This window comes from Cheilinus undulatus, linkage group 12, assembly GCF_018320785.1.
Source record: "Cheilinus undulatus linkage group 12, ASM1832078v1, whole genome shotgun sequence".
Taxonomy (NCBI): Eukaryota; Metazoa; Chordata; class Actinopteri; order Labriformes; family Labridae; genus Cheilinus; species Cheilinus undulatus.
Window position 1 is genome coordinate 20,288,640 of NC_054876.1, and position 27,412 is coordinate 20,316,051.

Consider the following 27,412-nt stretch of genomic DNA (forward strand, 5'->3'; position numbering starts at 1 on the left):
TTTGGCTTTTACAAGAGGTAATTTTTTACTGTTCTTTTATATTTTTACCTTAGTGTTATCATTTTTTAATCTATGGTTTTATATTTTTCTGACTTTTTAGTTTTTTTCTCCGCTTCTGTATTGATTTGATTTCCTCAATTCGTTTTATTCTATTCCTAGCTGTCTTTTGTTCTTTTTTGTTTTTTTAATTGTCTTTGCTGATTGCAGGCAAGTGGAAACCACCTTTTTCCAAAGAATATCCACTCGGTTGTGTTCTTCCAAAACAGAGTTGAATGGTTGCTTTCATGTAAGGCCAAAAAGGGAATGCCAATTTAATTTCTGAAATACTTCTCCAAACGATCCAGGTATAAAGCACCATTTAAAACCATAAATGTTACAGGGGCTAGAGCAATAGAATGAAAAGAAAGTTTTGTCTGTTTTGTTGTCAGACAGTTAAAAGTGGGTTCAAAGATTGGGCCCTTGACTTTGAGTCGCTGTGAAACAGCTGAAAATCAAAAACACTCACACTCTAAAAATATCCCTCTACAGCTGAGCAGCTGATGTGTGTACATACATGTAACAATTCCTCACATATCCTTCAAAAATCCTGCTTAAGAACACCTAATCCTCCACTGGGAGCCAAAATAAGCCATGACAGCAAGAAATTCAGAGTGGACACCTCAGACTCCGTTTATGTGTTGCCCTCTTACTGTAGAGTCACATGACCCTATCTCATAGTCGCCAGAGGATTTAAAAAGGTTGATGATGTGGGAAGACGAGGTTCATTTGATACTGATTTTATTTTTTTAATCCTTCGTGAAGGTTAATGCTTGTCAAACTACTGTTACTGAAGCCCACTCAGAGTGATATTATTTTACCATAAGTCCTTTTAGTCAGTAGATGTGGGGAGTTTAAGAGCTGTGGGAGTGATGCCTATGAGTAATCCCATCGTGCTCCCACTGTGGTATGTATTTGCAAACCCAAGGCTCGTACACCTGAGCTGCTCCTGTTATACAGCAGACAGAGTTAAGATGGATTAACAGCAGACATTTTAAAACTCATAAAGATGCCAAGGATGCAGAGAGTCAAGGACAAATCATACTGCTCATGCTGTTGGTCCTAAATTATGCTCCAAAAAACGTCATGAAAGTAAATATTCACATCCAAAATCACAGGACTTTTTGCAAGCATGTCATTCACTTGACCCATCCCCCACCCAGGCATCTCTGCCTCCACACAGATCAATAAACAAAGGTCACATAAATTAAGTAGATCTCTTATCTTATTTTGTTTTTGCACCAGAATGCATAAAGTCTGCCTCCACCAGCTGTGTGCAAAGCCATCGAGGTTGAGAATAGCAGAAGGAATGACTGCATCAAAATTTGAACAACTACCTAAGCAAGCAGTCATTTATAATGCAGGGAGGATATAATAATTTGATATGAGCTGGGACGAAACCAACAAAATTCCAGCTGAGAGTGCCCAACGCACCTCATCTCCACCTTGAACATGTACATTTCAGGGCAGAGCCTTTTTTTCCTGCACAGCTGCTCCTCGTCTCACAGCATTATTAGAGGGGGAAGGTGGAGAGCTAAAGATTTATATGGACATTTAGGGGTCACACTTTAGAGGCTGAGTGTCAGCAGAGTGAATTGTCTGTTCAGTGCTTTGGCTCGTGCTGAAACACAGCACCCCCAAGAGGATTCAAGTACAAACTACAGCCAAGAAAACACCTGCTGGTAAACAGATGTCGTTAAGCAGATTTTTCTTTCTCATAATACAGAGCAGATGTTATTCATCTCCTTGCTTAGATAGAGGAGCATTTCTAAGGTCAAATGTGACAGTGCTGTATTAGGATTGTTCAAAAGAGAAAGATAAAGAGCATCTGGAGTCACAGGGCGACAGTGCAGAGGAGGTTGTGAATAAATAAAGAGTTTAAACACGTTTCCTGCTGTGTCACACTGCTACTTCGTCCTAAGGATCAGGCACCGCTGGACCTCCTGAGGTCTTAATCTAGACTTTTTTTATTCATCCACATATTTCATCTTTACACCTCCTACAGCTCAACGCTGCTGATGATCTGAGGCTGTGTGCATAATGTCTGGATAAAAGGGTGAGCCAGCACATTGGCTTAAATTCAAACATGGTTCCTTTATTAATACAACACCGTCTGTGTAGCTTTGAGCTTCAGACAGTGTGAAAAATCCTGTCTTCATCATTTGCCCTGACGATCGTTTGCCCACCTTGAAAGGACATGCTATACATGCATAAATTGTTCTGTACAGACGAATCATAAATAATAATGCTTCCCTTTAAGCTGGCAGGCTGCTCAGTACGGGGGAGACCCCCTCTTTCAAGGATCTGCAGTACACAATCACTTTACATTTAGTTTGGAGCTGGCACCCAGCCACAGGAGCCATTACAGAAATATGCAAACATAATGAGGAGCTCGGCCACATGAGGAATACAACCAATGACAGCAATGCATTAGCAGAGGTCAACAGGAGAAGAGGCATCCTCGGCCTGCTTCCAAAATTAAAGATGTAATGTTTCCTGGAAAAAAGTGGATAAAGCTTCAACAACAAAGTTAACCATGAAGATACATGATGAGAAAAAATATTGGCATCATGACATTTCAAGCTGAAGGACTAACCAAGTATCTCTATAACTTTTCCCGATATCAGTGCTTCTGAAGTGTTTCTGGACACTTTTAATGCCTTTAATTCTGTTCTGTCAATAATTGTGCTTTCATGTGTTTTGTGTTCATTTCCAGATTTTTTTTTATCCTTGTGCTTAAATATAATGTATAATATATTTTATATATTTCCACCTGTTTTCCCTGCACACCTGCATCTCATGGTTATTAGGCAGGCCTGTATATATACCTTAGTGTCCTGTTTTTTTTTCTGAATCTGGCTCCCAGTTTGGTTTGGTGTTGTTACAATAACTTAAGATAAAACCATGTGCTTTACTGGTCCCAAACTGGAAAAAAGTTGTGTAATCAAAGTTATAAATACACAGTAAACAAAAGCCTAAGACTAGAGAAAGACATTATAGACTCTTGTGATTGGTTAAAATAGCACTGATAAAATAAAGCTAAAATATAAACAATAATATATCTCACATAATAATACTTTGTAGAGATCAGAATGTGCAGTTATTGAGCAATTGAAGCTCCTAAGGAGCTTTTGGCGCCTCCTGTGGACAAAACCCAACATTAAACTAAGACAGTCTGGCTACATCTCTGACGGCCACTCTCACAGACCATTCATGTGAGACGGCGTCTTTGTCAGAACAGAATTTCTGTAATTTGCCTGTACATTTTTTCAGATTTAGTTTTTTTTTAATAAATTCAACTTTATTCATAAACAAGTTCTGGCAGTTACATATGTTAAATAACCACATTGCAAAAATTACAGACTATGCAACATTTCCTAAATAAAACAGGGTAAAGGTCAAAGGTCTAACCTTGAATATGATAATGTATCAACCCAGAAGTAGATACATGAATCTTGGCTTGCCTTAACCTTGTTAACTTTAGCCAAAGCTATCATAGCAACGCTAGCTACTAATTAACTTCCTACATAAGCTAACATATTTAAAGCTACAATAGCTACACAGATAATGTGACTATGCTTTCTGAGGTTAGCTTTAGCAACTTTAGCTACATAGCTACATTATCTACATATGTTACTTGCCTAACGGAGCTATGTGAGCTTCAGTGGCTGCATTAGAATATATTCATGGAGGACAAGCTTTTTCCTGTAAGCATACTATTTGCTCAATATAAGGTCAGGTTTTTAACATTTAACTTTTCGGTATCCTAACCCTTATCTTGACCCTAACTCTAAACAGAAGTTTGATGTTATTTCAGAAGTTTTGGAGTGTATTTCCTTTCTGACAGAAACAGCGTCTTATGGAGCTGAGGCGTTGTTGGGCATGGCCAAACTAGTGATGGAAAATTAAAGCGCAGCTTGGTTTGGATCGGCACGGTCTTTGAGAGCGGTCATCAAAGATGTACGGTCTGCAATTAGCCCTCTGCCTTCTATTGTTTTAATGATCTTGTCGTTTAGCTGCATTATTTACATTAACTACATAACCTATTCTGGCTGTAGGTTATTTAGTTTGAATGTTATTGTAGAGGATTTTCAAGTAAGCAGACTGTTTGCTTTATTAAATGTTTTGTAATCAGGTTTTGCAGGTCAGCTTTTTGACTTTTAACTTTTGGTATACTAACCCTTACCTTAATCCTTACCCGAACCCTAAACCAAAGGTTATGTGTGTGTACGTCTAAGGTGAATGGTCTGTGAAAGTGTCAGTTAAAGAAGGATGGTCTGCAGCCAGACTGTTTTGGACTAATCTGCAGATTCGGTCCAACTGGGACTTGAACCAACAACTGTTTGGTTCCCAAAAAAGCTGGGTAACAATAGAGTATGTCCAGTCTCATGTGACAGTGGCCATCATGATTGGTTTATTTCTGGTCTGAAAATGGACATTGACATTCCTGATTGGACAATAGTAATAGTGGAACTATCCTCTTCAGGTAACTGCCACTACTGCTGTAGGTTTTTGTTTTTACCATATAAACAATCTTTGAATGTGTTAGGATGACATGTGCTTCTCAACAAAAACCAATTTACCAGACAAACGTTTGATCCAATGATTTGACAGATGAAAATCATCAGGAGGTTTTAATGTCCTTCTGAGGGAAACATGAACATGTGAACTAAATTTCAAGGCAGCCAATTCGCAACCACTGAGATTTGTGTCCACAGGATTTTCCCAAAGTGCTAGATCAGCTGACCATCAGACCGATTGTGTTGTAGAGACATTGTCATCGTTGGAGCCATGCTAACATGGCTAAAAGCTCTGTGAGGGGTTTAAAACTTGCAAATCTTTTGTGCTTTGTCACTCTGAGAGATACTGTACATAAATCTGATGTCAGAATGTATTTATCTATATCTTTGTTTTAAAGACAGCCCACTGATTATTTGTGGCAATCCTGACATCAGAGACCACAGAGACACATTTCATGGAGCATTGCATATTGTTTTGTCTTCCGGACCTAAAATAGGTTTGTAGCACCTGAATTATTCAGCTGTAAGGCTGTAAACAACAAAAACCTGCACCACTTCCCTCTCACGGTCCCCCTCGGTGCTCTGTTGTTCTTCACCATCTGTTAAGTTTCTTTCTGTGTGTAAGAGCTTCAGGTTTTACACCCCGGTGACATCACAGCTCTGTTTCAATTAGCAGCTCTCAGCACTGTCATTAACACCCAGCAGGGCCGACCTGAAAATAAAAGAGACACGATAAAATGCACTGAGGATGAGGTCAGAGGACAGCAGTGTTTCAGCCAAGTTTGTCCTCTGGTTGAACAAAATAACAGTATCACATTAACACAGCCTGCTGAGTGTTGAATATAATGCTGCTTTAAGTTGATACAGAGCACCATAGAAGAAGAAGCAGTGAGAAGATGTCAGAAGCTCTCTGCCCCCCTGAGCCACCAGATGTTGCTGTAGTGCAGATAAAGTCTGAATATGCTCAGGAACAGGCATTTAAAAAAAGCTGCAAAGCAAGCTGTGTGTATGCATGTTCCTGCATATGCAACATTTTGGAAATAAAAGTTAAACAAGCCAAATAATTTTAGTCAGATAAACTCAGAGTCAGAGAGAAGGAGCTGGTGTCTCTGTAGTGGAAGAAATTTTCCACAGTGAGAAAAAATAAGAATGGATGTGCTTCTTTTCTCACTCTAACCTCAGCTGCATGTGGAATTTCTCATCTGTGTGTTTTTCACCATTTACATGATCACTGTGCAGTTTTTCCCATGTTGCCCTGGTACACACACCTATCTGTCATCTGGATTTACATGGACACTCATCCTAGTATCACATTTCTAAATCCACATCCCAACGGGTCAACAAGTTCAGTCAGTTCTCACTACAGTGAGCTCTCACAAGAAGTAGATTAATCAAATTAAGTCAATAACTGCTATTAAATGTGTGGATTATTATTGTTACAGCTGACTTGATAAATTAAGCATGTCTTGCTGAGTAAGTATGGCTGAAAAATATAGTACGGTGAAATTCAGTAATTGACACCACAATGTCATGAACAAGAAAAACAAGAAAATAAAGTTTGTTTTATTTACAGATTAAAATGTGAGGTAAGGGTGTGTGTGTGAGGTGATGACTTCCACTTCATTTGTGGATTTATTATGACTAGTTATAATTAAAAAAAAAAACAAACAAACCAAGAATATGATAATACAAGAAAAAGCCTTTCGGAGATCTCAGAGACAGATTCAGGATACAGTAGGTGATGAAATGTGTGTGCGTGGAGGGGATTTCTCCAACAATGGGAAACACATCTAAGAAGCCAAAGGCAGATTTATTAAAAATGAATACCAAACAGACATGATTACATCCCTACTAGTCTAAATGTTACAGGGTTGATTTAAATATTTACATGACTACCAATGTAGCTATGTTAGCTTTGGCTTCCACCTGACAAAGATATCTGCAATATGAACTTAAGCAAAGGTAGCTTATGCTAATGTAACAAAGTTAGCTTTAGAAAATGTAGCATAGGCTGACTAGCTAATGTAGCTTCTTTGGCTTTGGCTAAGTAGCTATTTTACACAAACAAGAAATGGGTTTGCAAAACGGTAAAAGGTGTACAGTTACCTAGGTATATTACCTTGCTAACATAGCTTGGTTAGTATTAGCCTTAGCCAAGTTAAGGCCAGCTCAGACAACACAATTTTTTTGTAACGTTCACAATGGCACCATTTAAGACTATGCAACAAAATTCCCAACAGTTATCGCATGCTGATGCCACAACTGTTCCCGTGACTGTGTGCGAGTTCACAGGTCATCGTGGAGGGTGGGCCAAAGGCTGTCAACCATTGCTACAACAGAGGTGCTCTATGTGATTGTAGTGGCCTTTTACTCTTAAAAGAAGAAAACAACAAACAAGAAACAATTCTGGAATTAATTATGAATAACAATTATGGATGTTTCAAGAGGAGGCCAGTATAGACTGGCTTCTCCTTCAGATAGAACTTGAGGTATGAATTTGATAATGTAAAGAAAATAAAATCAAAGATACACATTAGTTCCCTGGAGGGAGAGGAACTAGGGACTCTAGTAAATGATGACAGAAAGATAAGGAGCAAATGCTCCAGTATTGGTAGGTATCAGGATTCGCGTTGTTGACTTCAGGTCAGGCTGTCAAAATAGACAACAATGACAGAAAAATTCTGACATGCGACATGTTGGATTTAGTGGTGTTCTGTTGATAATGCTGGAGCAGTCTCAGGGGGAAGTGACGTCATATGAGTATGTGTCGAGGGGTTGCTGTGTGTGTTCCAGGAGAAAATAAACAGAGGCATTTGTTCCTGGTGCTCCAAGAGTAAAGTCGTGTGTTTTTGTCCATAAATCAGTGAGTTTAAGCCCCTATAACTCGGACGCTACACTAACATAGCTACATTAGCTATTTTAGCTATGTAAGCTATGCAGATAACCTAATAAGTAAGCTAATGTAGCTACAGTGACATTAGCCTTAGTTACATAAGCTACGTAGGTAACCTAGCAACATTAATGTAGCCCCACTAGCTTCAGCCTCAGCTATGTTTACCAATATCTCTGCTTCAGAGAAGAGATTTACTACTAGGCAGGAGATGTGACCTGTTAGTCGAACTCTGGCCTGTCTTCAAGGGCAAACGTGATAGAAAATGTTGGCATTATGAGAGTGTTGCACCAAAAAAAGTAAAGAAAAAAAAATAAACAACAGCATATGTATAGACCATTTTCATTTTTCACATTAGTATGAGCATTGGCTAACATTTTTACAACCAGGAATCAGAAGAGTTTACTGTACCAGACTGGATGAAACCATACTGGTTGGCTTATGCATGACTCCCATTGTTCATTATCAGTAAAATGATCAAAAAAACAAAGATAACCTCAAAGGAGCTTTAAAATTATATGTTTAAAATCAGAAGAGGCGCTGCACTGCATTTCAATGTTGTCCAACAGAGGGCAGCATTATTTTATGTAAAGTTTTGGTTTGTTTAACTTGGATGTTCTAATTCTTCCATATGTCAAGCTTCCTCTGATTTAATCAACATCTACGCACATATAAGTATTTTCTTCAAGTCACCTTTAATTATCATATAGCAAGACTTACTGAGCTGAGTTAAACCAGACTCAAACACTCAATCGTCTCAGTTGAGGTAAAGTTAACTCATGGTGAACTTTGAAGCAGCTCATGTGCAGTGAAGAGGAAACACCGCACTGCAGCGAAAGCTCTCTCAGGTTGAGATAATCATTAACCCTGTAAAGGTCCTGTTTGAGTATCAGACTAATATCTGGTTCTCCTGTAGCTGAACATAGCTGATGTGAACTTTTCTTATCCCACCCTCATATTCATGACCCCTGGGGTTCTCACACTGCCAACTCCTCACATTGTTATCACCTCTGATGTCATCCTGATATCTCAAAGCCCTGCCAAGTCCTGACTCGCCTCAGACTGAGGGCCGACGTGGGTTGAAATGTCTCAGAGGGAGTGTCTAGTCACCATGGACACCGCCTGTATGTAGCTTCTGAACAAGGGGGCAGCAGTCACTGCTAACATTTACCGTTACTCTAGTGATGTGTCATGACTTGTAGCTTTCAGCTTCCTGTTTGAACAGAAGGGGGGAGCTTGCATTCTCAAAGCTGCTTCACTTCCTGCTTCAGTTTCACGCACATTTTAAAGACCACAAAACATCACCAGATTGAATAAAGTAATGAATAATCTCCCACATGTGCTTCTCTGCTCTCTAATTACTGTGACTCCCTTCCTGTTCTTCAGACTGCGCTGTTCTCTGTGACTGTATCACCCCCTCCCTCCCTCTTAATCCTGTCTCATTCCTCGGTGGTGGAAGGCAAAAATTTGCAGAATTCCTTTCAGTGACCACACCAAACTACAGTCACATGCCCTCTTTTTCCTTCCCGTCCTTCTCCTAAATAAGGAATTACTATATGAGAGGGGAAACAGAGAAAGAGCAAAAGTGGGCGGGTTCATAAAGTGAAATAAGAGGACGTGAAGGCGTATCTCTCTCCCTCTCTCTCTTTCCCCCTATTTCTGTTGAATGTGGTGAAGTCATATATTTCAGACAGGGCTGGTTGCTCTATTGATGTTGGCAGTGTGTTATAGTATCATCTTTAGTTTGTTTTAAGAGTAGAAGAAGAGTGAGGATACAGCAACGCAAGCCCAGACTCACCTGTATTCACCTGAAAGCAACACAACAAAGTAAGTTCACTTGTCTTCTTATGTTCTTCTGCCTAAATCTCAGTTTCCTGCTTCCTTTCTGACTGGATTTTTTTGTAGCTTTATGTTTGTGGCAGGAAACATGAAAAACAAGTGTTAAGTAGTATTTGTACACCCCACCCTTGCTCCCTCACTCTACCTTCTTCCTTTGCACTGTTTGATCATTAAAGGATGTCACACTGAGTTAATGTTTAGCTCTTTCTGCATGGATAAGATGACTTCTGAATGACCTGCTGGTCTGAACATTCCCCTCTGATGAAATTTCTTATCTTTACCTCCTGTCTTCAAAATGTGAGGCCTCACAAATCCAGAAGTCTGACAAATCTCTCATCACAGACTCCAATAAAATGTCTTTTTCTCGTTTACTTTGGCTGCTGGTTCAGGATGCAGCTGTAAACCCCAGAATGAGTTTGTCACATATGGTGTCACGTTTATGGAGCATGGTAAAGTTTTATGTCCAGGAGAGATAACTTTAAAACTTCATGTGGTGTCCAGGCTGTTCTCAGTGTAACAAAGTGCTGATTAAGCAGGGGCTGTGCAGGAGAGGAGGCAAACATGAAGACTGCTTAATCCTATCATGCATCTACATCACAGAATAACCATTCACTCTTAAGCTAATGAATCACATATACTGTTATGACTAAAGATGGTAATAAATTGGCTCGTAAAGAAGCTACTGATGATGCAGTTTCATGCAGCACTGGTGCAACGGCAAAAAGGTTGTGAAACATCTTGTACCGGATGACTGCAAGTAACTATGATTGTAAAGTTGAAGAAACTGGGTGGGGTGGGATGTGAGAATGACGAGCATTGAACTAATAACTGTAGCTGCTTTTGACTACTATACTCAACTGAGCTGGCAACTGAGCTCATAAAGAGAGAGGTGTTTGTTCAGGTACTAAAGATGTAGTAAAGGGATAGATCCTGGGCCACTTAGACATACAATATAATCATTTAACTATAGGCAAAGCCACCTGTAAGGGGGGATAAAGGGGAAAGCTTTCTGGGGCTGAGATAAACTGAGGGGGCCCATGGATGTCTGCAAAATCATGATCCATTCTAATTGTAAGCTGTGATAACCATATTTATTTTTAACCTGAATAATATCCACTCTTATCAAAGCAGCAAAATATGAATTACATTTATTAACGATGTATACAATAAAGCTTTTTCAAAATGTAAATCCATCTATCCATTTTCTATATCGCTTATCCTGTTGGGGGTTGCAGGGGGGCTGGAGCCCATCCCAGCTGTCATTGGGCAAGAGGCAGGGTACACCCTGGACTGGTCGCCAGTCAATCGCATATGGAGACAGACAACCAGGCACTCTCACATTCACACCTACGGCCAATTTTAAAGTCACCAATTAACCTAATGAGCATGTACCCGTACCCGGAGTACCCGTAGAGAACCCACGCGTGCATGGGGAGAACATGCAAACTCCGCACAGAAAGGCCCTGACCGGGAAGCAAACCAGCAACCTTCTTGCTGTGAGGCAACAGCGCTAACCCCTGCGTCGCCGTGCCACCCAAAATGTGAATCCCTTTTCTTTAAACAGAATTACCTTTATATTGGTGGTGTTAACTGAACTACTGAACTAAACCATAAGGAAGTTAATGTGGGTCTACATAGGCCATGATATAAAATAAAGTCAAAAAAACAAAGACAAGTTTTTTGGAAAAGAATAGAACAATTGTGAAAAGAGACAAAAAATGGGTGAAACTGGCAAAAATTGATTAAAAAAAATTGAGAGAAAAACAAGGCAAAAGCAGCAAATATAGGCCAAAAGTGGGAAGACTAAATTGCAGAAATGGGCAATAAGTGACAAAGACAATCCAGAAATGGACGAAAAGAGGCCAAAATGTTCAATGAAGCATAAAAAAGTGGCAAAAATGAGTGAAAAGGGGCATAATTGGGGAAAAAAAGGCAAAAAAAAAAAAAATGGGTATTACGTGGTAAAAAGGGGTGAAAAGCAGCAATAATGGGTGGAAATGATATTGCAGAAATGGGAAAGAAAATAGACAAAAATGTGGCAAAAACAGGCAAAATTTGGCAAAAAATGGGTTAAAAACATGTCAAAAGAGGTAAAAGTATTGCAAATATACAGGAAAAAAGTGAAAAAAAGGCAAAAAGTGGAAAAACATGGCAAAAAAGGATAGAAAGCAAAAAAGTTCCAAAAATTGGTTGAAAAGCAGCGAAAAGGATTAAAAGTGGCAAATATGGAAGGAAAAAATGGTGAAATGGGCAAAAAAGTAACATGAATTAATCATTACAACATCAGAACCCAATAATAGCTTAACACTTTTTGCTCCAAAATGAAGTAACTGTTAGCAAGGATGCTAGCACCAATGCTATTGATCCAACACACATGCAGTATTATTATCATCAGTAACTCACAACTGGGGAAAACCCATTCTCTCTGTTTTTCAGGGGCCCAGTCGATTCTGTGAGCAGCCCTGACTGTAGGGCATCAATTTTTCAACAGCAGCCCATTAATGACAGGATTTTAAGTTTATAAAAGGGCAAGAAATAATGATTGTGTGATTTTTACTTAACATAAGTTTTCATACTCAAACTAGAATGATAAGCATTGAAATAATTTACCCAGAAAAGCTACAAACATGCTTATATATAAACTATCTTTATGGTATGTTTTAAATAGAAAGAGCACAAAACAATGTAGGAAATGACAAAAGCCACTTGCGGCCACCATACAAAAGCCACAGAGTTCGAATGGTGAAATGTTAAACCCTGAAACATAGGCAGACAGCAGGCAAAGTACATTGACTTGTACATTTGGCAGCAGCATGGGGCACAGTGGAGGCATAATGCCTAAAATTTTCATTTCAAGTTTTATGGAAAAGTTAGCGGCAGCAAGATGCTGCCATGCTCACTCATGCAACAGGTCTTACAAGAACGGGAGTCACAGCATCATCCAGGAGCATCCAGAGTCACCATGAACCCCTGGTTGTGCTGTGATGTCCCAAGGGCCCAGAAACCACTGGTGGTCTCCGAGCATATTGCCAGGGGTAAAAAGGCCCAGACAAAAGAAATGCCGTCGAACATGACCTTAGCTGCGTGGTGACGTATGTGTGTTGAAATGCACAGAGCTTATCTCTGGCTGCCCTCCCCCACCTCTCCATTCCCGAGTTGTCGCACATCTGTCCCCGTGATGAATCTGGTTTTTGATGTACCACTTTGACAAGAATGTTCAAGCAAAGCATCAGCTCATTCTTCCTCTGTACTTAAAAACAACCTCAGTGACCTCAGCCACATCTTGTTTTTGTGGGAGGTTGCAGCTGACACTCTGTGACTACATGAAGTTCCCAGTTACTCCTACGCCACGCCCAGATCTATGAACTGTGCAGGCTTATGTAATGTTCATTCAAACACCTGTACACACTAACTCAATGGCTTATGTTCATGTACTCTACTTTAGAGACGTTAACAGTCAATAAGACAAATGGAAGAAATTCATGGAAAAGTGAAAAAGAAAAGTGTGGGATGGCACTGATCTTATCTGGTGAGATCCAACCAGAGTTTTCTATTTCCACTTAAAAGGTCAACATACAGGCTCAATCAAGTGGTGGACTGAAGTCATCATGCCTCTTTAGTCACTACATGACCAGATGAGGCCAGATGTTTGCAGCTGTGTGATGTTCTCTGGGCGTGCCAGGACACCACAGATAGATGATCCAAAGATTTGGAAAGAGACCTTTAAGAGTGGAATATTTTGGTCTTTACTTCACCCCTGTTACTCATTTTGGATAACATAACAAACAGGAAGTAACCTCTCCTCTATATTCTCAGAAAACCACTTCAACCTCAGACAATGAAAGATGGGATTTATGGCACTGTAGGCCCCAGTAATGAGACATGAAAATTATTTGTCAAACTATCAACACATGTTGTGTAAGACTGACAAGCCTCTGTTTTTGCAAGGGATATACCATGTGCCTTTCTGCCCAGGAGGATTTAAAGTACTTCACGTCTTATATAAAAGCCAGTGTGCATGAAAGAAAAACAGATTGTGCACAGACGCAAACATCACTAAGGTATCTGCAGTCTGCTTTTCTAGTAACAAAGGTTTCTCAATACTGGCATTTCTCTTGCATACCAGACATTTATGTGCATGGCAGGGAAAAGTAAGGGCAAGAAGATTTTCCGATCAGCTTTAAACATCTCCATATGTTATCTGCCTTTGTACAAATAAGACTTTGTTATGTAACTCCGTTATTCAGATCTGTTACAGCAATAACTGCAGCGTGGCAGCTAGCATGTAATGTCTCAGACTTCCTTGATTTAACTGGCTGTTTGTGTGTTCCCATAGTGAACAGAAGCCTGTTGTTTAGTGTCGGCCTGTACACACATAACCACCTTTGTCAGGGAGGAAGGAAGGAAGTGACAGCTCAATGTGCAAACAGGATGAAGGGAGCGAGGAAGGGCTGCTGAAGTCAACAGGAAGCTCAAACATTAATAAATGAGATTGGACAAAAAATAGTCTTACAGATCAGGAGTTTGTTATTCTTTAAGACAATGTCTTCATGAAACCCTCAAAGTGAGGACTGTTTAACATACTAGGAACTGATTTAAAAAGTGCAAATCACCATGATACATAACATAAAGGATTATAGTTCTGCCTTTATCACCTATAACTGAATGTTGGAGCCTTTTAAAGGGAACAGTCAACAGGTTGAATGCATGGTTCGCTGAAGTTCAAAGTTTGCTAGCCAGCACTTAAATGACACAAAAATACCTTCTATTCTCTGTTTGAGCAGTGAAAAAGTAATAATAAAGAGCTGAAGAGCTTTGAACTGTAGTTCAACTTGAGGAAGTTAATGCTGCTAGCCAAACAACAGTCTGGCACACATTTTTCAGAAAATTAAAAAAAAAAAAAAAAAAAAAAAACAGTCAAGTTTTCTTTTAAGGCTTGCTTGGTTTCTGTTTAAAGATTAATAAACAACCTAGGAGATTTGTTGGTGGTATTTGTTCCCTTTGGACAAAGCCTGGGTGCTGTTTCTACCTCTCTGTACACCAGGCTAAACTCAATAAAGCTAAGCTGAGCTAAGCTAGCATGCTAACTCTCTAGTAGACAGTTAATATTTGCATTCCCCAGTTTGAAGAGATATTCCTTCAAACTTTAGAGCTACAATAGTTTGTTTTCAAAACATCAACAATTTTTAACTGACGTGAGCTCTCCACAGCCTCTGAAACAAGTGATGCCAGCCTAAATTAGCTCACTTTCTAAAACTATTCTCACTGTGAAAGTTTGTTCTAGCTTAAACATAAGGACACACATTACAAGGACACAACACAACAGAAGCTTTAGTCACACCCACATCCAGGATTCGGGAAGACAGTGGTCTAAATCAGTGGTCCAAAACTGGTGGGTCAGGACCCGAAAGAAGGTCGCAGAGCCTTTTTCAGTGGGTCATATAATAATGCATTTTATTTATAAGTGCCTTTCTAAGCACTCAAGACACTTTACAGATTTAAAAACATTTATAATAAAACAAGAGATAAAAGCTGAATACCGTATCAAATGGAACAGAGTAATTACAATGAATAAGCTATCCTGAACAGATGGGTTTTGAGTCTTGATTTGAGAAGAGGAAGAGAGTCAGTGTTCTGGATGTCTGGTGGGAGTGAGCTCCAGAGTTGGGGAGCAGAGCGGCTGAAATTCTGCTCCCCATGGTGTTAAGGCGGGCGGAGGGCACAGTGAGGTGGGTGGAGGAGGAGGGTCTGAGGAAGCGGGAGGAGGTGGCTATGTGGAGGAGATCAGACAGATAAGGGGGAGCAAGATTGTGGATGGCCTTGAATGCATGTAGGAGGATTTTAAATTCTATTCTGAATATAACCAGGAGCCAGTTGCTGTAGGACGGGGGTGATGTGGTGAAATGAGGGAATTTTGTGATGATGCGAGCGGCAGAATTCTGAACCAGTTGAAACTTATGGAGCGATTTGTGAGGGAGACCAAAGAGGAGAGAATTGCAGTAATCACTGCGGGAGGTACCAAAGCAGGGGACGAGAATAGAAGTGGTATGGTGGGTGAGGGAGGGGCGGGGGCGATTGATGTTGGGTAGATGGTAATATGCAGACCTGTTTATATTACTGATGTGAGATTGGAATGATAAAGAGCTATCGTGGATGACACCCAGACTCTTAACCTGAGGGGGGGGGGACTGAGGAGCTGTCTATTGTGAGGGAGAGACTGTCAGCTTTAGTCAATTGGTGTCTGGAAAAAATGGTGGACAAAAATCTATAAAGTATCTTACTCCTTAGTAGACATGCTTCATGCTTTTAAATTTGGTGGTATTGATTTGCTGATTCATTGTGCCTTATTTTTCAGAAAACCTTTAAATATGACAGGTAATTATGCTATGAGGCTAACGACATGTTGTTTAAAATTTTTAAGACAGTTTGGCTATAAACTGTGCATCTACGACAGCCTGAGACATTGTACATCACGAATGAAAGTGCCATCATTTGCCAGTACAATGTATAATTCCAGTTTTATTTATTTATTCATTTTTTAATTGCAACTTGGTTCATAAACAAAGTCTGGCAGAAACATTTATGAAAAAAGCCCACTGCAAACATTACAGACTAAGCAACATTTCATAAAAAACAGAGAAAAGGATCAGAGGTCTAATCCAAGATTAAATTATGTGTAGAACTGTTTTAGAGGTAGTTAAATGAACAGTGGCTCACTTTAGCTTTGTTAGCTGTAGCTTAAGCTTACATTGCTACATTGGCTACATAATTATCAATACTAAATAAGCCAATGTTGCTAAAATAGCTTTAGCAACGTGAGCTTTAGCAAACACAGCTAAAGCTAACTTAGCTACATAGGTACATATCTTATGTAGATGCTTTGTAAGCTTAGCTTTTGCTACAAAGCACATAGCTTACACAGCTAACGGAGCTATGTAATCTACGCTTGCTGTATTAAATATTTTCATGGCTCACAAGAATTTTCCTGTAAGCAGTCTGTTTTCTCAGCTTTATAAAAACGTTTGTAATTAGGTTTTGAAAGTCAGGTTTTTGACATTTTAGGTTTAACACAATTTTATCTCTAAAGTTTTAGAGTGTATTTCCATTCGGAGCTATACAATGTCTCTGATGAATGGACTTTAAGAGTGGCTATCAGTCTAAAGCCAGATCCCTCTCAAAATTTTAGAAATATGGGTTGTGATTTGGCATCAAGGAAAGGAGACTACTGGGTCCTGAGGCTAGATCAGTTGAGAACCACTGGTTTGGATTTGTTCTGACTGCTGGCATGGGCAGTGTTATAGAGCAGAGCATAATGTGAAAGTAAATGCTTCGATTTTTAACATAAATATAGAAAATATAATACTATATGCTGTCACAAGGCAAATTTTGTTCATATTCCAGTCTTCTTCCCTGCAGGTTCAGCATGGCAAACAAAGGTCCTTCTTATGGCCTCAGTCGTGAGGTGCAGAATAAGATTGATAAGAAATATGACCCAGAGCTGGAAGAAAGGCTGGTGGAGTGGATCATGATCCAGTGTGACTCTAAAGTCTGCCGTCCTGAACCCGGCAAATGCGGCTTCCAAAACTGGCTGAAGGATGGATGTGTGAGTGTTGGCTTAGCCAAAGAGTAAATACACTGTTGCATAGTGTGCATGACATTCAGGGTAATGTGTCTCCTCTGTGTTTGTGTAGGTGCTGAGCGAGTTCATCAACAGCCTCTATGCTTCAAATAAGCCCTTCAAATCCATCAGGAGCTCCGCCATGGCGTTTAAGCAGATGGAACAAATATCGTTGTTCCTACAAGCTGCAGAAAAGTATGGAGTCACCAAAACGGACATGTTTCAGACCGTAGACCTGTACGAAGGTAAGAGAAACTGCAGAGCTCTCTTGAGGTATTAGAACAGTCTTATTTGTCCGTTCTGATTTGCTATTGCATGTAAATTAAAAAGTGATTTAAAGTTTCTCCTTTGGACATAGAGACACAAAACTTTCACTGGAGATTAGAATTTCATGTGGTTACCAATTCAAACTTTACCAATGTGAAGTAACTTATATTGACAAGCGTAAAAATTATTCAAAGAATGATTAAGAGGAATTGAGTGAATGAATATTAATTTAAAATCTTGAGATTCAAAGTGTTATTTTATTCATAATGAGGGCCCCATAGAAAAACTATAGAAAGACACCGCAGAATAGTTCTAAACACGAAAAAATTCCTAAAACATATCCCAGGTCAGTAAAGTAAATTTTTATAGACTCAAAATAAAATTCTAGTCTTGTAATTATAACTTAAATATGTAAGAAGTCAAGTCTATTTTTATCCAAGGCCCAAACTATACAAGAATATTCTTGATGAGCACTATCAATTTGTGATAATAATAAGTGTGAAATACTAACTAATGCTTAAGATTTCATTTGAGTTCTTTTTATAGCTGTTTCAAACACTTTTCCTGAATCCAATTCAAACATTTTTAACACTGAATTTGCAACACTTGCCCTATAAGGGTAGCTGATAATTTGGGTCTCATCCAACTGCATGAAAATAGTTTGAGAATGTATAAAACAACACAAGTAAGAAAGCATGGCTTGTTTTCTTAAAAAAAAAAATCTATTTTTTTATCTCATAGATATCTTAATTGTTTTTAACTCCTTATTTTAAAAGTCCCAATGTGTATGTATGCACTTTTAAATATCCAGAATTCCTATCCTATTGATCTGAGTTTTTTCACAAATGTTTTTTACTGTTGTGCAAGAAAGACTCATTATCAAACATTCTGTACAGAAATATAAGAAATAATTAAATAATCCAATATACTGTAAATTTACTGCTGAGTAGTGACATTCTAAAGGAAGAGATGTGAAATCCTCCCTGGGTTTGTTATTCTTAGCTCTGTGTTCACATTTACAGGACAGTGTGTGTTTAATTCAGAGGCTCAAATATGTTTCATTTACACAGCCCATCCTCTGTAACGGTTAGCCATTCCACCATGCGGGTGAAGGGAGATGGTCCTTCTTACTCAGGGACATTTAGCCTTGGGTTATAATGACTAAGTGTAGATGCAAGAGTATAACTGAAGAAGAGTAAAATACTTTCCTAACAGAACGAAGAATTATTTTTGATCTAAAAAGACAGACAGTAAGGCCGTACATAAGGGGGGATAGAGGGGAAATATTTCTGGGGCCCAGCCAAATAGGGGGCCCATGGAGGTCAGGAAGATCATAGTCCATTGTAAAGTTAATCTGAGATAACCATCTTTTATAATTATTCTAAATAATAACCAATCTGATCAAAGATACTTAAATGAATTGTATCTATTTATGCTGTAGTACAATACGTAAAATGTAAAAAAAAAAAAAAAAAAAAAAAAAAAAATGTAAACCCCTCTTCCGAAAATAGAATGCATATGCATATGTTAACAATATAGATGGGCACATTGACCAAGCCATTTGAAAGTACTGTCAGACTTAATAGCCAAGCTATGATCAACACAAAGTCAAGGTGCCAGAGGAAAGGAAGGAAGTGAAATAATTTCAAAGGAAGAATGAAATTATTACAAAAAGAAAGAAATTTTGAAATGGGCAAAATGGGTTAAAGTGGAAAAAATGAGTTAAAAGTAGCAAAAATGGGTTAAGAAAGGGGCAAAAGTGGGCAGCAGAAAAATGGTGAAAAGCAGTTGAAAAGTGGCAAAATGGGTTAAAAGCAGCAAAAATTTGTTAGACGGAACACTATTAACTTTGAGATACGTTTACAGATGTTTATCACACTTGCCTGCCTGTCTCACACTGAAACAGGATGGGACAGGAAGGGCAAGTGTAGACGTATGACCAAAGAGCATTTGTTTTGGTCTGAAAATCTGCCTTGAAAGTCACCTAGTGGGCTTGAATTGGTTGATTCTGTTACCACCATTTCCTTGTATTTGGTGTGTGTCTTATGTGAGGTTGTTCTTCACTTTCAGGTAAAGACCTGGCAGCTGTGCAGAGGACCTTGATGGCCCTGGGTAACCTGGCAGTCACAAAGAATGATGGGACTTACAAGGGAGACCCCGACTGGTTCCATAAGTGAGTTGGGTGAATTTATTCTCAATTTGAAACCCTTTTTTGTGGGTAAAGTTGTTTAGAAAAAGGAATGGACTTCAGGGGAATGTTGTGTGTTGTGTGTGTGCAGGAAAGCTCAGGAGAACAGAAGAGAATTCACAGAGGAGCAGCTGAGCGAAGGCAAAAATGTCATTGGCCTGCAAATGGGCACAAACAAAGGAGCAACTCAAGCTGGAATGACAGGATACGGACGACCACGGCAGATCATCAACAACCCCTGAACCCTCTTCCTCCTATGAGACAATCCTTCTTCTACCCCCACAAGGAGAATTGCCTCCTGACTGTTTCCTTGACTAAACTGGACCAAAACAGGGACCAACAAATGTGCACATAAACAACACACACACAAACACACACACACACACACACCCACACACAAACAAATATAGATACCAGTGACATTTAGACAATAGGCAGAGTATTTTCATAGTAAATTGTAAATGTTGTTTCTTAAAGAATCATTCCAGTTGTTTTTGCAGTTTGTAAGACTTTTAGATTGTTTTTGTTTCACCCTCCACACAGTTTCAGTTCATTTCAGTTCATTGTGAAAAATAAACTTGCAGAGACTTGTAACTCCCTCAAGAGGAGCGATCAATCAATTTCATTATTTGGTTACCTTTTGGTCTGAAGTTAAATGTATTTGCAGCATGTCATGCATTCAAAACTCTGATCTCTTACTGGCGCCTTTTCAGACACTTATATGTCTGACATTTGAAAACTCTGAATGGATGAAACAAACAAATCTATAATTTATCTCAGGCAGCGTTCTTTATATTTGCATGTTTTTCTTACACCACAACTATCAACTGCCTATGACATCAGGGCGTCCTTCAATTTATCACCAAGGAGCCTCAGTGCACATGCACTTTGACAATTAAAATAAATTTTAATTTGTTAAATGCATATATGTTTCAAGTCTTAATTGATGTCCACTGGAATGAATTGAAAAGGACAGAACCCATAATCTTTTACACAAAATTTGAACTTAACTATCAACTAAAGCCAAAAGTGTTAGTAATTTTGGAAAGTAAAGGCTTACTGTACATGGTAAGATTGCATAAAAGTCGTCGACTGATATGTTTACGCTGTACAACCAAAGCTCACCATTTATGTGCTTGCACTGTCGTAACAGAGTGTTGGGCACGGCCTAAGGGCTCTGCTTTTATTGTGCAAGCGTATGCTGTCAAATGACCACAATTTCAAACATACCAGGCATTCATCCATTGGGTTGAGAGCAGCAGATCAGGCCATGAATCACAGTCTTATGGCACCCTGTACACTGTTAAACTAACAACATGGGATCAGGCTGACATTCTGCCTATCTAGAGAATCAGTCATGTGACTCAAATATTGGGTCTGAGGCTGGCTATTAATATGATTAACATATCTTAAACAATTCTGTAAATATGCAAGACAATCTGGCTGCAGATCTCAGACTCCCCTCCTTGCAGACACTTCAGTGAGAACCACGCTAAAACATTCAATATAATATTGGAGTAAACTTCCGGTTAGAGTTCGGGTTGGAGTAAGGGTCAAAGTAAGAGTTAGGCTATCGAAAGATAAAACCTGCAAAACCTGATTACAAAACATTTCATAAGACTGGATAAACATAATGCATAAAGGAAAGAAAGCTAAAGCTTCATGAAAACACTCTAATGTAGCTAACGTAGCAAAGGCTAAGCTAACGAAGCTACATCCACTTCATAAGCTTCATAGGTAACATAGTTCTACATAGCAAAATCCGAAGCTAACAAAGCTACGTTAGCATCATAATTTACACAGCTAACATAGCTCTACATAGCTAAACCTTACGCTAACAAAGCTATGTTCGCTTCATAAACTACAAAGCGAATGTAGCTACATAACTAACTTAGCTAGAGCAAAAGCAAACAAAGCTAGATTACGCCATGTTCAGTGTTGGGGGTAATGCATTACAAAGTAAACTGTTAGAGTACTCAGATTACTTTTTTTGTTGTAAAGAGTAACACAACCTGCTGGTTTTACATTTTAAGTAATCCGTTATTAGTTACCATTACTGCAAGAAAAATCCCAAATTTCCAGTTTCTACTGTGGCCACATAAAAAGAGACAGAGAAAAAAGAGAAGCTCCACAAAGCTTCGGCACTGTTTTTCTTCTTTCTTTTCTGTATGCACGTTGGCGTACCAGCAGAAGAACATTGCTGTATCAGTATGTTTACGTTGCTAGCATACTGAGCTAGTGAACTGGCAGAGACGACAGCATAATACTGCATAATTATCTTTTATGTTGGATTTTGGATGAAAGGCAAAAGAACAGCATCATAGGGAAAACATAAGTTTGAAAGCTCCTGTTGTATTGTTTTTATTGAATCAGCTGTGCAGCCATTCCAATTACACATGGTTATTTTACAGTGTTTGTGTGATTCTGTATGGCTCTGCTGAGTTGTCTAAATTGTGAGCATATTAAAGAGCTGTAAAGATTCCTACATCTGTTGGTGGTGTTATCAGGCTGTAGAATTACAGACCATGGGCTGTAAATTAGGCTGTACAATGACTGTAGACACATTCAAAGGCAGACAGTAATGGGATGAGTTACTTTTCTCAGCATGAAACACAGTAATCTAATGAGTTACATTAACTACCCAAAACTGGCTGTTTGCCAAAACAAGACACGTTTCAGAAGTAGTTACATGAACGGTGGCTCACATAAGTTTTGATTGTAGCTTTTGCTGAAGTTATTGTAGCTACGCTGGCTTTCATCTTATGTGGTAATGTTAACTACATAGCTAGCATAGCTATGCTAGCTTTAGAGAAAGCTAACAAAGATATAACGAGCCCCCTTCATGTAACTAGTTCTAAAACAGGTCTATACATAATTTAGCTGTTTTTTTCTTTTCTATTTCTGAAATGTTGCTTAGTCTGTCATGTTTGCAATGTGGTTATTTCATGAATATGACTGGTAGAAGTTAAATTTTAAAAAAATCAAAAACATTGCACTGACAAATTCCCTTCTGTTCTGATAGCTTCAGTGTCTCACACAGATATTCAGTCTACAGCCTGACCCTTCTCAAAATATGGGAGACTGCAGATATAAAGACAGGCTCAACCAATTTTTAACATAAAAAAACAAACGCACACACCACACACCTGCTGTTTGTAGTAACAACTTGACAGTGGTGATTCCGTTGACATGAGATTAAGGGAACTTGGGTGAACAAAGATGGCCTCAAGAGAAAAACAAATGTGGAGTCAGTACATCTTGCATAAGACATGATAAGGGCACTAGTGCTGTTGCCATAGTTACACAAGGTGATTGTCTTTTGAAATTCCACTTAGCTCCGGCACTGTTGTGTTTATATTCACTACTCTGTGAGCTGTAAAAGTATGTGACATCTGGATAGTGACACTTCCTGCACATCTGGATAGGGACACTTCCTGATCTGCTCATTCTCATTGGTTATTGTGTATATTACACTGAAGGCAGCCCAGCCTGGAATAGTAAATATGAAACATTATGATTCCAGATCAGCTCAACCAGGAACAGTCAAATAATACTGACAATGAACACTTGAGCTGAAGCAGCTGGTTGTGATGAGTCTTGAACCATCAGGCTGAAATTGTACGGTGTGCCGGCTTCAGCTGCCTTTTTAGAGAAATGAAACCACAAACGCAGCCATGTGTATTTTATCTGCAGTTAGCAGCTCACAGCTTATCAGCTGTTGGACCTTTTTTAGAGTTAATGCATCATTTACGATGAGCATGACTATGAAATAAAATTTGATTTAATTGTAAAGAGGCCTGTTGTATGGTGAATACATTATCAGTGACTCAGGAAGCACTTGTCCATGTTTACTGATAATTAAGTCACTTTTGGGTCAATTCTGCAGCATAGAGAGGATCAAAATATTGCTCCTCCAGACCTCAGTGCAACAGCTTTACTACATTTTATTAAACATACAAAAATGATCAAAAAAGACAGAGCAGCAAAGAAGCAGCACAGATGTTCAGGTTATGGCTTCTTCTTCTGATAATACTAACGATCACACATGTCGTTTGCTCCAGGTAAACAGAAAAAGATTACCTAAAGTACATACCAACCTGTAATAAACAAGTCAAGAGTTCACACAGGTAACGATACACCTTTTTTTTTGCTCTAAGCCTCCACACACAGATAAGCTGATGTATTATGGTCTATAAGAAAGTAAAGGTGGGAGGAGGGAGAGCGATGGGAGGGAGTGATGATGGGTGGAGATTAGGCCTGGATTTTTCCTGGCTGGGTTTCTGCATGTTTGGATGGAAAGAGAGAGGAGAAAAAGAGGGACTCAGAGGAGGACTATCACTGTCTCCTGCCAAGGTTTTGTTTGTTCTCTGTTTTTGCTCGAGAACTGACTAATCTATTCAGCATGAACTGAATCAGAAGAAGGCCGCAGATAGAAGGGGAAAAACAGGAAGGGGAAGAAAGGCAATTACAATACTTTGGTTTGACTGGAGAAAGAAGGAATATTGAAACAACGAGAGGAAGGGGTACTAAAAAATGTCCAGATGGAGTCAAACAGGAGGCGGGGGGTCAGCAGGAGTGGAGGTCACAACAGAACAGTTGAATAAAGACACCAGGGAGTGTTTCCTAAAAAGGAGAGATGATTACAGAGGAAGTGCAAACAAAAGACTTCCTTTTGTTCTTCCTGCTCACAGGAAACTATGTGGGAAGATTTAACACAGAGCTGTAAATTATTATTATTATTATAAGAGTAAAAAGAGGTGAAAAACAAGCAGGAATAGATATTCTTCCCAAGTGGCATACTGAGATAATAGACTTCAAGAATTGCATGACATACATGAAATACAGTATTCAACAGCAAATATCCCGAGGCTACACATAAAACATTGTACAGCACACAATGTTTTACTAAGTACACATTTTATTTGCCTTAGAGAATTTGACATATCCCTTACACATGACTACATGGTTTCTTGGGTTTCTCAAACTTAGCCCAGGATTTTTTTATTTTTATGTTCTTTCTCCAAAAATACAAAAATATACAGAAACCATCCCCAACAAATCCAAACATTCTAAATTAGACAAGGCCTTTCCCTTTCAATACAATATGCAGTGTATTACTTTGTTGTTTCAGCACATCTCATCTCTGAGAAGATAAAAAGTTGATGAGCTGACAGATGTGAAACCTTTATCATTAATCATGTCAGGAGCTCTGCTGCACTTACCTCATCTTTTATTGACTGTGCAAACAACCTTAAGCATTTATTATCTACTCTGACAATGCAGTCTTATCTACCAGTGTTTGCTACACTGTGAAATGCAATATTGTAAATTAATCAGGTGGTCCAGTTTAAGTGGTTCAATAAATGTCTGTCAAAACATGAAAAGAATCACAGTGAAGTCTTTTTGGGGAGGATTTCTGCAAAAACAGGATGGTTTTGCATAATGATTGGCAATTTATGAATAAATCAGAAGAAAAAATATAGTTACTAGTGACTGTGTTACTATCTGTGTTACTGTATTATGAAAGAAGCCAGTTACCTGGGAAAGTAAACTAAGCATGACCTTTATTTTCTTAATATTAATGGGTAGCACTTTATTAAAGTGAGACCTAATTACCTATAATATTAAAGTGTTAAGTATTATCATCTGTTAATGTCTCAATCATAGGGAGGAAATTAACTAATTTAAGTTGGCATTTAACCAAGTAACAATTAAAAAACAAGGCAATATTAAGGAGGAATTTATCTAGTTATAAGGCATTTATCATCATGTAATTCTATATAATATTGTGGCAAATCTCTGGTAATTAGGTGGGATTTTACTCAAACCCTGTAACACTAACTCTTGTAAAATTGTCGCAATTTTTTGGTAAAAATGCAGTATTTTACCCTAACCCTGCTTTAACCCTCTAACCTGAACCCTAAACCTTATAATATTCTGACAATTCTCTGGTAATAAGGATGTATTTACTCTAACCCGAACCCTAAACCTTGTAGTATTTTGTCAATTCTCTGGGAATTAGGTGGGAATTTACCCTAACCCTTCAACACTAACCCTTACCATAATCCTTGTAATGTAATGGCAGTTCTCTGTTCATTAGCTGTTATTTTAACCTATCCCTTTAATCCTAACCCTAACCCTTACCCTAATCCTTGTAATATTGTGGCAGTTCTCTAGTGATAAGGCATTACCTTACCCTATCCCCACCCTTACCCTTTAACCCTCATCCTAACCCTAAACCTAGCCCTTGTAATATTGTGGAAATTTCTTGTTTTTTAAGTAGTATTTTACCCTAACTCCCTAACTCTACTCCTTGCAATATTGCAGCAGTTCTCTGGTAATCAGGTGGTATTTTACCCTAACCATGCCCTAACCCCTTAACCCTAACCCTAACCCTTACCCTACCCTTGTAATATTGTGGCAGTCCTCTGTAAATTAGATGGTATTTTGCCCTAACCCTACCCTTACCCTAGCCCTTGTAATATTGTGGCAATTCTCTGGTACTTTGGTAGCAGGTCACCCTAGCCCTACCCCAAAACCCTAACCCTACCCCATAACCCTAAACCTTGTAATATTGTGGACATTTTTTGTTTATTAAGTGGTATTTTACCCAAACTCCCTAACCCTAACCCTAACCTTTACCCTTAATTTAATTGAACATTGTTGCAATTTTCAATTTTGGGGTGTTTTGTTTATTAATTCCCAGAATTCCCTGACAAACTGAACAGCTGTTATGACAACAACATCCCTGTCTGTTTAAACCTAGGCCTACAGATGGTGGTGCTGGAAGTGGTTTCAAATCTAGCCTTGTCAGTTTTGACTTTTTCAGATTTACAGGATCTACACTTGACTATACTTCTATGGCCTTTGTTAGGTCCCATCTAGATTTGTGAAACTATCAAAAGCTCCTTGAACATTTAAAGTTATCAAAAGCTTAAGTCTTTATCTACAGACGTAGACATGGTTGGGGGCTAAGTTTAATGCATCTCATACACCTAACCTGACATGCCAGATGGATTTGTTTCACACATCCATCTGGAAGTGAACTGAAAGCTTCAATAGGAAACGTTTGAGAAAAGGCAGAGGATTTGTCAAGTTCTGATACAACTGGCGTTTTAGCAGCGTCCCTGCTAAGCTCTTCCGCCATAACTGCACCGGACTTTTGCTGCTGCTTGTTTACGTCACAACTCTGCTGCGCCTGAAAGTACTGCCCCTCATCGCTGATCGGTCCTGTCACTTTCTAGCCAGGCCCAAACGGTTCGGATGGGAGCTTTGCAAGATGGATTCGCCAGTGAAAAACATGGAAGTGGGCATATCCATCTGCTTTGCAAGGTTATCATTCACCAATACCACCTAAGAAAGAAAAACCTATGTGGGATTCATGACATTGCTGAATGAATCACATTTGTGTTCTTAAGTTGATGAATGCCAGGAGCTCATAAGCTCCTAATTGACATACACCCATATAAGGACATATAAGGGCCGTGTGCAAAGACAGAAAGCATACAGGAGTGAGGGACAAAAAGCAAGAAAAGTAACGTCCAAGTTAAATAAATAATCAAAACAACTGCAATACTTTGACAGGGCTAAGTGCTACAAACACATGATATCACTGGTTCAGATGGTGCTTCCAGCAGAAATGGGATGCATCATTATAATAAAAAAGGATGGATTCTGGGTGAGTTAAAAAGATAGTTTAAAACTTTTTTACTTTTGTCTGGGTTTGTTTTTTTTTATAGTAATTATGGTTTTACTAGAGTGTACACTTATTCTGAAACCAGATGCTTTAAAATTGTGAGCCATCATTTAACACATTTAAATACCTGATGAAGTTTAAATGATTTAAAATAGGCACCTAAGGATTAAAATAGTTTAAATTTATATTAAGCTTTAAACATTGTTGTTCTCCTATATCATCCTTATCTAACTGCTCAGATCCTTTGAGCATTTCTACAGCTAATTTTCAGCGTACCAGTGTCATACCAGGAGCTATTTTTTTCTCATTTCATCAGGGTTTTATTGAAAGTGTGGAAACTCGGACACATCACCGGCCT

General features: G+C 38.8%; 1 protein-coding gene across 1 annotated transcript; it reads left to right on the forward strand.

Annotated features, from left to right (window-relative positions):
- Positions 1–9,095: 9,095 nt before the first annotated feature.
- On the forward strand, positions 9,096–21,840 carry LOC121518416 (transgelin-like). Its single transcript, XM_041800707.1, has 5 exons — positions 9,096–9,273; positions 16,702–16,888; positions 16,977–17,148; positions 19,241–19,343; positions 19,450–21,840. The coding sequence occupies exons 2-5, from the start codon at positions 16,709–16,711 to the stop codon at positions 19,598–19,600; spliced, it is 606 nt and encodes a 201-aa protein (XP_041656641.1). The 5' UTR covers positions 9,096–9,273; positions 16,702–16,708; the 3' UTR covers positions 19,601–21,840.
- Positions 21,841–27,412: the final 5,572 nt, after the last annotated feature.

Bases quoted from the DNA above. Each gene is read 5' to 3' on its own strand.
- LOC121518416 (XM_041800707.1), top strand. From the start codon at position 16,709: ATGGCAAACAAAGGTCCTTCTTATGGCCTCAGTCGTGAGGTGCAGAAT. The intron at 16,889-16,976 runs GTGAGTGTTGGC...GTGTTTGTGTAG, and splicing joins ACTGGCTGAAGGATGGATGT to GTGCTGAGCGAGTTCATCAA. The intron at 19,344-19,449 runs GTGAGTTGGGTG...GTGTGTGTGCAG, and splicing joins GACCCCGACTGGTTCCATAA to GAAAGCTCAGGAGAACAGAA.